The sequence below is a fragment of the Convolutriloba macropyga genome, chromosome 13 (genome assembly GCF_964194025.1).
Source record: "Convolutriloba macropyga chromosome 13, txConMacr16.3, whole genome shotgun sequence".
Taxonomy (NCBI): Eukaryota; Metazoa; Xenacoelomorpha; order Acoela; family Convolutidae; genus Convolutriloba; species Convolutriloba macropyga.
The window spans coordinates 35,079,983-35,091,346 of record NC_134480.1 but is presented as its reverse complement, the minus strand read 5'-3'; the positions used below and the strand labels follow the sequence as shown (position 1 = coordinate 35,091,346).

General features: G+C 34.8%; 1 protein-coding gene across 2 annotated transcripts in view; it reads right to left on the bottom strand.

Moving 5' to 3' along the window:
* LOC142351504 (uncharacterized) overlaps positions 1-4,923 on the bottom strand; it is a 10,925-nt gene extending 6,002 nt beyond the window's left edge. For both annotated transcript variants that reach the window (XM_075403561.1, XM_075403562.1), the window contains exons 1-3: positions 4,414-4,923; positions 1,672-1,716; positions 688-1,212 (exon numbers count right to left, since the gene is read on the bottom strand). In XM_075403561.1, coding sequence (XP_075259676.1) covers positions 688-1,212; positions 1,672-1,716; positions 4,414-4,620 — 777 coding nt within the window. In that variant the 5' untranslated portion in view covers positions 4,621-4,923. The remainder of the gene's footprint in view (positions 1-687; positions 1,213-1,671; positions 1,717-4,413) is intronic.
* Positions 4,924-11,364: the final 6,441 nt, after the last annotated feature.

The window sequence follows — 11,364 nt, the reverse complement described above, 5'->3', positions numbered from 1 at the left end:
CAGTGTTGATAATTAATAGATCATATTAATAGTATCATAAAACTACGCTATAATTGTTTAGTCAGTCCTTCTTGCATTGCTGATAAGAGGTTCCCGGTTTCAAGTACGTTGCAGAAACAATTTGTTCCCAGACCCAACAGGCGCAGTCTCAATTCAGTTGGGGGACAGAGTAGTCCCAGGACTCTTTGGGGCTAACAGAATTGGGTCGGGAATAGAGGCTGGACCAAAAAAAAACACGGATTCTCATCAGACCCATTGAGAGAACTAATATCAATCATTTTGGTTCAGCCTCTGTGCCCGATTTCATTTGGTTTAACCCAGCCCCTGCCCGTGACCCAAATTTCTATTTAATCCTGTCATGTTTGATATGGAACACCTTTTCGCACTGCCCAAGTTTATCAGATCAGAACAGTCTTCGGTTCAGAGACCTCAGCTTGCGACTGGCAGACAGGGCTGAGAAATGATGATTTTTCCCATAATTTAATTTAAAGATAACGATTTTTCATACATTAGAAGTTTTTCTGTAGAAAAATTCTACGGAAATGTTGGAGGGTTGTTTGAGATTTTTTAGATAACGATAAATTTTTATATTGTACTTGAAAAATTTAATTCATAAAAGATGATCTCTTACCAGCTGCTTTGAATCAATTTTGATTCAGTCTGTAAATTAAGTCTAACAAAACATACCTTTATTGTAATATCCGATTTTCTTTCGGACTGCCCCGATGTCGAATCCCTCCCAATAAAGGCGACCAGCTCGTTCAATCGCTGCTCAGCTGTTAACGTCATAGTCCTCAATGACTCAATTTCATTTTTGATCATTTCCAAATCCTGTTGTTTACGTCCACATTTTCCCAACATTTCGTGTTTGTAACTCAATAACTCGTTAGCGGAAAAATTGTCGGTTGAAACAGTTTTTTCTAAATGATATTCCACCAAATCTTCAGTTTTAAGCTTTAGTGGGTCGCAAATTGCACTTAATTTTGTCAATCGAGACAGCAAATCTTGTTCTGAACTTTGAAAGCTCATCAGCACTTTTGTGTTTTTTGCAAATGGATTTTCAATCTTTGACTGTAACTCTTCTAGCTCGACCGGAACCACAATGTGGTGTGAATGACTTTTGGTCCAGCATTCTTTACAGATTGAGAGGGAACATTTCTGTCCTCGACAAAAGAATTCCTCGGGTAGAGTATGGGTCGGGCAATTATTCCTCTGCAGTGGTCAAATCAAAGTTTAAATAATAAAAGCTTGTTTGTAATTGTGTGTTAACAATGACTTGAGTTCTGCATTTTTTCAGTATAGCTTCCTAAGTCCTTGCTCTTAATTGAAGTACGAAGATTGAGCTCAATTACTCCTCATTGATGTTAAATTAATCTAATGTGAAATTTTACCAGCTGTTCCTGTAAATAAATTTCACAAGACTATTTTCTAATATAATTTTATATCTATGATTTTGGAAACAAGAGTAAGATCGATAATATCAACGACTACTACCCGAAATTTAATGACAAAAGCGTCGATTTCTGGTATTAACGTTTAGTTCACGATTGTGAAAGTATCAATTCTGTCATATATTAAAGCGAAGTTATCAACTAGACCTGAGGTTACAAAATCCTACTTAACAAAAATACGGTTGCAGAAGTTTTAGCTCACTTTGATTTGACCACTCACAAATAACACTTTGTCGTCTGCTACTTCTTTCGACGCACTGATAGCCTAAAATATTCAATTTAATTTCTATTGATCTCTTCTAATGCCTAATGGATTTTAGAATACCGAAAATTACACAGAATGATTCCATCCTAAGATATCGACTTAAAAAAGAATTCAAAAGTCTAATGGGAATAGTATCAATTGACTATCAATCAATACACAGATATCAATTTTTTTATTGCTGAAAAAACTGGACCCTTCAAGTATATAAAATTGATAATTAACACAGAAAATTAACTTTATTAGAATAAGTCATGTATTCAGACTGATATAAACTGATGAATATCTTTTCCCCATTTAATTGCATAGGAATAAACAATAGAAAGAGTGAATTTATCACTAAAATCAATTGAATGGAGGCTGGATAAAACCCAGGGCGCTGACATTTTTCTTTTCTCTATTCATTTTGTTGAATATGATCAATAGAATTCATTTTTTGCTGCCCAACAAAGAACCCGGGTCGAGACAGGATGTTTAATTTCTAAGAACTTGCAAGTTTCCTACAATTCTTACATTCTTCTAGTTTTACAAGTATAACAGGTCAGCCATCCAAATTTATCATTCGATCTTGCAAGGCTCCTACAATCCCTTCATCTAGCATAATTTCTGGCAAAACATGATAACCTAGAATGTCAATGTACACTTTAATGTAAAATGAAATCAATATTTCTACCCTTATAGTGAAGCTCAGAAGAAACTTACAAGAGAACCACCGGCCTTGTAAGTTCTTACAAACTAAACCTGAATTTTAAGTTCTCACAAGTTAAATATCTGACTTGTAAGTTTTTACAAGTTAACTATTCTTCGTAAGAAGCTTGTAAGATTTTGTAAGTCAGCCATCTTGTCTCAACCCGGGGTGACAATATGTGCTTTTACTTGATTAGTTTGCTCAACCATGTTTTTTGTTTTCAATTGAACCAAAAACTGGAACACCAGAAGTCAGGCAAAATTTAAAATTTTAACCCATTGGTTTCCCAAAAACATCTAAAAATACACAAAAAAATTTTAATTCAAAATAAAAATCTTTATTGTGGATATTGTCTTTTCTGGTTTTGTTGATCAATATTTTGTTTAAGATAGTATAAGTCTTTTAAGAGGAATTATTTTTTTGAGCCATCAAATAAAATGTTTCTACAAAAAGAAGAAAAACTTCAGAACAATTCCACCCAGATGACACACATATATTTCTGGGTAGCAATTTGAGTTCTTAATTACTTGTAAGTTACACACGCACTTTGTTTTGACCGTATGAGCCAAGCAATAAACATTTTTATTTGTTTTGCAGTGAACTGTACTGCTACGAAATGCTGAATAAAAGGTTTGGATTGAATCGTGATTTTATTTAATAGTGAAAAATACCATTTGCAATCGAACTATTCAAGAAACACCAGAAAAATTATGAAATATTGAGGGCAAATGATTGATTGCATCTCAATTCGGTTGTCAAATTTCTAGAAAAAATCTCGTTTTTTTTTAATTTTACGCTGTTTAATCCAATTTTGATGAATGCAGTTTGTTTACTTTTTGTTCGGTAGAAAAACCGTACGGTAGAAATTCTTGGTCAATAATGACTGTATGCGTATTTTTTTTTGGATTGAGTGTATTGCAAATGAAATGTTGTTCTGTTTTCATGCTAAATTAGTGTGAAAGTATCAGGACTTTTCGTATTGCGCAAGTTTCTCAAGTTTTAACAACAATAATTTGAATAGGAATGATCGGGATGAAAAGATCTGACTAAGCTTTTCATAGATATCGGTAAGGAAGCAGCAATATAGAATGAAGTAAGACTGCTGTTTTTCGCAAAATTGCGTAATTTTTCACAATATTGATAACTGTTGACATTTGAAATCTTTTTTTTTCAGTTTTTTCTCTTTGAATCTTAATTAGTTTATTAAAAATAACACCCTTCATGAATTTTACTCTTCATCAAAAAATTGTTCTTTAACTAAACTTACATTATTTTTCTTTTGATGTAATAGATATTTGCTCATTTTGCTATGGGTTTGATTTTTAGAAAAATTTAATTCGTCTTTCGGAATTGCGAGGTGGGAGTTGAAAGAAGAAGATGCAGTTACGGTAAAAAATTTTTTGTCAAGATTGTCTTTCGCTAAGTTTTTTACTGAATAATTTGAAAATGGCAACAATTCTGTTTTCATGCATACTTGGTCTAAAGGGATCAGGACTTTTTGTCTTGGTTATGACTTAGAATGACTGGAATGAAAATTTCAATCAAACTTCGCGAAGACCTCAGTAAGAAAGCAGCAATTTTGATAGTTGAAGTAAGACTGCTTGACTTTGCAATGGTGCACAAATTTTGCACGACATTAGTAAATGATGGTAATAAAACCATTTTAAACTTATTAGTAGTTCAGCAACCTATTAGTAGTAGCAACCTAATTTTTAGTAGTGTAGCAACCTTGTAAACTATACTGATTAATGAAATATAACAATCGTCTAAACTAATTTGATTTGAGCGAATAGATGGTATATCAGACTTGGGGGGGGGGGGGTATGGTGGCGTACGAGCGTGTTGTCACAAAAGAACAAAGTTTGAAACGTTTTAGAAAATATCTTGTTATATCCATTTGTTATAAATTGTTACAAGTTTCACTCAACTTATAAAAGGGGCACGCCGAATATTCAAACCTCATAAAACACAATAACACAATGATAAGCCAAAAATTACACTTGCTAACTAACCGACACTAAACCGTAATTGACAGGGAAGACGTCAATAGGCCGGTTTGGAATGTCGCCTCTACATTCTGGGCAGTGGAAGTTTCCGCCTGCTATGAAAGTCTTCAGACAGTTTGTGCAATAGGAATGTCCGCATGGTAGAATTCGGGGTTCCCTGTACTCATCTAGACAGATACTGCAAGTTGCGAAACCTACACCTCCAGTCGCCATTAACAATTCCCAGCGTCAGGTATGATAATTGTGTAACTTTTTAAACTATTTTTTGCAAAGGTTATTCATTTTCGTTGGTTTGCCAAGCATATTTTTCCAGGACAGTTATTATGCTCTTTTTGAATGACAAAATTTAAAAATAATATTTTGCTAAGCCTCGAACAAGAAGTTTCATCATCTAGTCTTCAAAATGTTTATTTTTCACACAGTTTAAATAACTTTTCTGCGACCAAACCATTGTTATTGACGGTCAATCAAGGTGAACAGCTAATCACAAAATCATTAAAAACAGAGAAATTGTACTAACACTCTTAAGAGCTGCATGTTTATATCATATGCGTTAAACAAGAACAATACACAAAAGGTATCTGGTTTTATCATATGAGTTTTCGTACAAAAACAGCGTCAACAACTAAAACTTTACGTCGTATGCTGTAGAAAAGTGTGTAATCTGTTGGTTATTTTTTCAGGTAAAAAAGAAGGGCCATATTGATTTGGTTAATTATTTCATAAACGAACAGATGGACCATAAAATATGATTTATCCTCATAATTTTGAGGATAAATCAACTTTGATTTTATTCGTTAAATTTACATATTTGAATTGAAAAGGTTTTTTTTGTTCCACGTAATTGACCTTTAAATCTACCTTATGATAAAATTTCTTTGAAATCCTGATTTTTAGTTGCTAAGATATTTCTACTTCTTACCAGACCTTGTCATTTTTTTTCACCTGTAAAAATCTTATTTTTTGACGCAAAAGTTTTAATCTCGTACGTTTGATGTATTCTTGCCATCAAATTTTATCATAAATTATAGTATTATCATAAATTATAGTATTTTTTTAAAATCAAGGCATATCAAGTTTTAATTCACTGGGCAGAAAACTTACTCAATCTTTAGCACTGATTTTTATTTTCCATATTTCAGCAAAAGCGATAAAGTTGAAAAAAGTTATAATCAGATTGCCAACTTTTTAATGATAAAGCAAAATTTTGCGCAGTATGATGATATAGTTGTTTGCTCTCCAAAATTACATGCTATATGAAATTTAGTATATTTTGAACCCCTTTTGCTGTTTCATAGATAAAAGAAGGCAGAAGTTTGCTTCGGCAGCTCAATGACAGTTTTCATCATAGACTATTATGTTTCCTTACATCGCCCAAAGTTTCAATGTTTTTTTCGAAATTTTCATAATTTATCATGATTTTGCCATAAACATCTTGGGATTCGAAACCAAGAATTTTCAGTCTATTTTCAGAAAAAAAGTATCTATGCGAATAGACTGCACATTATGAGGTAGCAACATACTCTTAGGATACACTGAAACAGTACTGGGCCGACGACATACAATTGGAATACAATGTTTCAGTACTGATATACTATGGGACGAGGGTCCGGGAATATTTTTTTTTCTTTTCAATAAACAAGCGATCCTCAAAGTTATATCCTCGTCTGCCCTTAACGAAAACATGGAGTCATTCGGGATCTTTTTTCTCTGAAAATTGGTTTTCATTATTGTATTTTCAAGTTTTTGAAATTGCATCTTTATCATGCACCTTTGTCCATTTTATTGTGAGTATTTCAATTACCATTCATACAGAAAGCAGCCAAGGGATTCTAACGACTCCATTTTGACACTATAGTTGTTAGCTTGAGTGTTTCTCCATTTAGTTGATTCCCATTAAGATTTTGCCATAACAAACAAAAGCGTTAAAATACAGTTGCTTCAGATGATGGATGCCAACTGTATTCATGTTATTGAGTGAAAACTCATTTTTGGACGTTACTGAGTATTTTAATTTCAAATTGTATAATTTTGTGTATATGAGATGTGTTGCTTTTTTATAGAATGAAATCAGGTAGAAGTTTATTTAGGAATTATAGGTTCATTCCCGCCATCTCAGAAAACGGAAAAAAAATTCACCAGAACTTGAAAAGTTAAATATCGGCAAGCCAGAATTATCAGCTAACTATATTTTGTATCGCAGACCAACTTTTTTTAAATTTTAACTGGTGTTTCTCTTTACATAACCACTTTGATTCCGATTGATGTCGATAATCAGCGGAATCTTTGACATGCATTATTATTGGAATCTTTTCCCTAGGTTGAGGTCCTCCATCAAAGCAACTTATGAAAATACTCATCCTCGTTCAATTTATCAAAACCCTCAGGCAGAGCAAAGAAGTTCATGATCTATATTTTTCTTCGTTCGTGTCTAAAGAAAAGATCGATCAATGAAAAACACATTATGAGGACCTTAATTATCTCAATTGATTAGACTTGAGTTAAAAACGTTAGACTTGAGTTAGAAAATTGTAGTTAAAAACGCATCAATTGTCAAAAAAGTTTGTCTTTTTCTGCACACTTGGTTCAAGACAGCTTATGAAAGAAAATTGATTACTTTAGACACTCAAGTGAATTAGTATATAACGCCCTATTCTATGGTTTGTGTACCTCCAGTTTGTGCGGTGGAGACTTATCTTGCAAAAAAATATTTAAACAGCGTATGATGCAGAATTTGAATAGCCTATGAGGACCGTTTTGGCTCATCTGCGGGGAAAAAGTGGCTCTTGTATGTGGCAGAAAATGTGCCTCATATGGTGCAGTGTTGATGCGTCTATGGGGGCAGGCTTTGGCTTGACGTAAATACTGCTGCGTTTATGTTGCTCGTTAAAAAATCCTCGCTTGCGTATTCTTCACAGCATTGTATCACCCGTGTGAGTTCAAAGGTGGTCTGCGTCATAAACGAGGACCTCAAACTGTGTCTTGAACAAATGAGGTTTTTAGATGGTTCTTATAGATTGATTTTAGTTAGTGTGACAGTTTAAACGGCTTTTTGTTTTTGTCGTACGGTGATAGATACCTTTCTTGTATCTACACTCGTACTTTAATCTATGTATGTCCGAATGCTCCATTTGAAGGGCGAATGCCTATTTAGTTCATTTTGTTGCTAACTTCTTACTAACTTCCTCCCACTTTGCAAGTAATGTCTGTTCATGCTGTCTAATGATTTCATACTGTAAACAAATCTAATTTTACTTCCCGGATGTTTGATCAAATGTTGAACAAATCCATTTCTTCATTTTGTTTAACTCTAGTTGTCACTCTTCCCATTTTCAGCGCTATCGCTTAGTTGAATTAAATCTTTGTCAAACGCTTCTCAATTGAACTAACTAAATAGAAATCAACCATTCGCGACGCGATTGCCTAATTGCAACGTAATCGACAAAAGGTAGATAACACAATCGCCATTCGCGACGCAATTGCCACTTCCTATTTGGATAATACCAATCGCAACACAATTGACCCAACTCACATTGATCGAGTACAACATGGCGCAGCCAGCAGCGGACTCAAAGAAAACTCCACTGCACATAGAAGCCTTTTGGGAGAAACCCACAGCAACACCCACTCTAACGTGGGACAAATGGACACAAAATTGGAAACTTGCTCTTCTCGCCAAGGAAGGAATACAACTTGACACTCTCTTAAATGATCCTCCTGCATCAGTGAACTATCCACCCGAACCTACATATGAAGAACCAATAGAAAACCATACGCAGGCCACAGAAAGAGATCGTAAGGTTCGAAACCAGCAGTTGAAAGTGAACTGGCAAAACAGATGCAAGAAGGCTGATGAAATTGGAATTCTCTGTGGAGACAAACCATGGACACTCTGTGAGCAGAAGACGATATCGCTGCTGTATCTAAGCATTGGCACAGAGGGGCGTCGAATCTTCAAGAGCAAATACCCACACTTTCAAGTAGAGAAACAACCTCTAAAAGATTTGTGGCAGGCAATGGAGGAGTCATTCACAAAGGTTCGTAACATAACCTACGATCGTTTCGTATTTTATTCATGCAAACAACAAAAGGGAGAGTCAGTAGAGAGTTTCTATGGTCGTCTCATAGAACTGGCAGAAAATTGCAACCTCGGAAGCGAAGAAACAACACTAATTCGTGATGCTTTCATACTCAATATGCTTGATCACGAAACTCAAAAGGAGTTGTTGAAGGAAACTGTAGAACCACCAAAAGCACTAGAAATTGCCATACAAATGGAAATGGGAGCACAAAATCAACAGAAAATTAACCAAAACTTAATGACAGGTAATACATCTGTAAATTACATCAACAATAGCCATATTCGCAATCGCAACGCGAATGCACCTCCAGCAAAACGTGACTTCACACGCTATCCAACTGTCCCTACAAACTATCAGTATACAAGTGTTTGTACTGATTGTGGTCTTCGCTGGAGTCACAACCACAAACAGATTTGTCCTGCGAATGGAAAAAAATGCAACAATTGCGGTATTTTGGGTCATTTTGCTCGAAAATGTCGAAAACCAAAGTAGCAGCAGAATTCAACACAGAAAAATCAAAAAGCAAACGTAAATCAAATTGAACAATCACCAGAGAAAAGTGATGACGAGGAATCAGTAAGATATATAACAAGCTATCAACAATTGTACCAACAAGTATACGACTCAAACCACGACAGTGACTCAGACGACTACGTGGCAGCTATATCTTCAGATTCAGTTCATCAACTGGAGCCACTGAATGTGGAAGTACAGATTGGAGAAATACAAACATCGGCAATGATCGACTCTGGTAGTGCTGTGAGTATTATAACAAAAAGTCTAGCAAACAGAATCCTACAATCAACTAAATCTGCAAGATGGACAGATTCGTCAGAAAAAAGGAACCTAAAAACGTTCTCCAACGAACCAATCAAAGTCATCGGGCATTTGGAAACTACAGTGACCTACAACCATTGGAAAGATGTATCAGCAATGTTGACAGTGGTAGATGACGGCCACAAAAACATAATTGGAAGAGATCTGTTTGGCCCACTGAAGATTGCAGTTGTCCAACAACAACCAGAAACTGGTAAATGTGTTAATAACATCACTAATTCTGCATGTAAAATTAAAGAGACAGTTGCGACGCGATTTCCACATTTAGTATCAAGAATTGGTCTATCTAAGACACATGTAGCGAAATCAAAGTTTCATCAAAAGTTTACAGCAAAGCATCAAAAAGGCCGATGTGTTCCGATAAATCTCCAACCTCGAGTTACAGATGAATTAGAAAGACTACAGACAGAAGGCCATATTGAAAAATTATCTAGTTGTTCGGATGAAAACTTCATATCCCCAATCGCAATAACCGTAAAAAAAGACCAGTCAATAAAGCTAGCACTGGATTCAAAAGTTCTAAATAAAGCAATACACAAAAACAAATATCAAATGCCAAATATTGAAATGTTAATTGATACCATCTCACAACACTTAACAAGTACACACAACAGTCAACAAGCCTATTTCACCACATTAGACCTTAAATACGCATATAGTCAATTAAAATTACATCACGAAACAGCAAAACACTGTAATTTTAATATAATATGTGGTGAATCTACCGGTACATATAGATTCAAAACAGGTTTATATGGTCTCACAGATATGCCGGCGGAATTTCAAAAAGCCATGGACTATACTCTAGTAGGTCTGCAAAACACATACTGTTTCTTGGATGATATAATAATCGTTAGTACAGGCACTGAAGCAGACCATTTAGCTTTAGTTTTCAAATGTCTTCAAAAGCTAGATGACGATAATTTGAGAATTAATTTACAAAAATGTCACTTTGCTAAATCAGAAATAGAATGGCTCGGTTACAAATTTACACAAACAGGTATATCACCATTAGAAAGCAAAACAGCTGCAATTCTCACAATACCACCACCAACAACATTAAAACGTCTTAGATCATTTCTAGGATCAGTCCACTATATCGGTAAATTTATACCACACCTAGCACAATTATGTCACCCTCTCAGACCACTACTAAAGAAATCAGTAAAATTCGTCTGGACAGATGAACACACAAAACACTTTAATCTAATTAAAGAAAAAATAGCAAATAGTACTGAAAATAGTCATTACAATCCCAAATTAGACGTTCGAGTAAAATGTGACGCTTCACGCTCAGGATTGGGGGCAGCTTTAGAACAAAATACACCAGAGGGTTGGAAGCCAATTGCATTCGCGTCACGATTTCTCAACACAACAGAAGAACGCTACAGTGTCAACGAATTGGAACTATTGGGGATAGTGTGGTCAATTGACTATTTTAAATATTATCTATACGGAAAAAATTTCACGGTAGTAACAGACCACAGAGCTCTATTATCAATACTCAAAAACATTGATCTAATAAATCATATAACAGCCGTTTGTCTCGCTGGATAGATAGACTGTTACCATACAATTTCACAATCGAACATATGCCAGGTGAAAAAATGGGACTTGTTGATTACATTTCTAGAAACCCCTTCGCTAGAGCTAAAAAGATATCTACTTATGACGAACATTTTGTTGTAGCAACAATTTCTAAAATTCGTGATTCAATGAAACATCTTATAGTGAATAAAGAAACAACAACTAAAAAATTTCAGACCATAATAAAGTCAAATATGCCACCACAACAAATAAAACTTCCATTCGCATCGCAATTAACACTTAGAAATTCAAATGTTAACACCCATTTTGATCATCCATTTGCGCCGCAAATGCCACTTAAAACTAGCAAATTACAATTTGTACCAAATCAGCATAAAGTCAATAATTCACATTCCATTAGCAAATTCGCTGCAAAAGAGGTACAAATGTCAGACAGTAAAGAATGTGAACAATCTGAACAATTAGTCCCAATTCAACCCATTAATGGCAA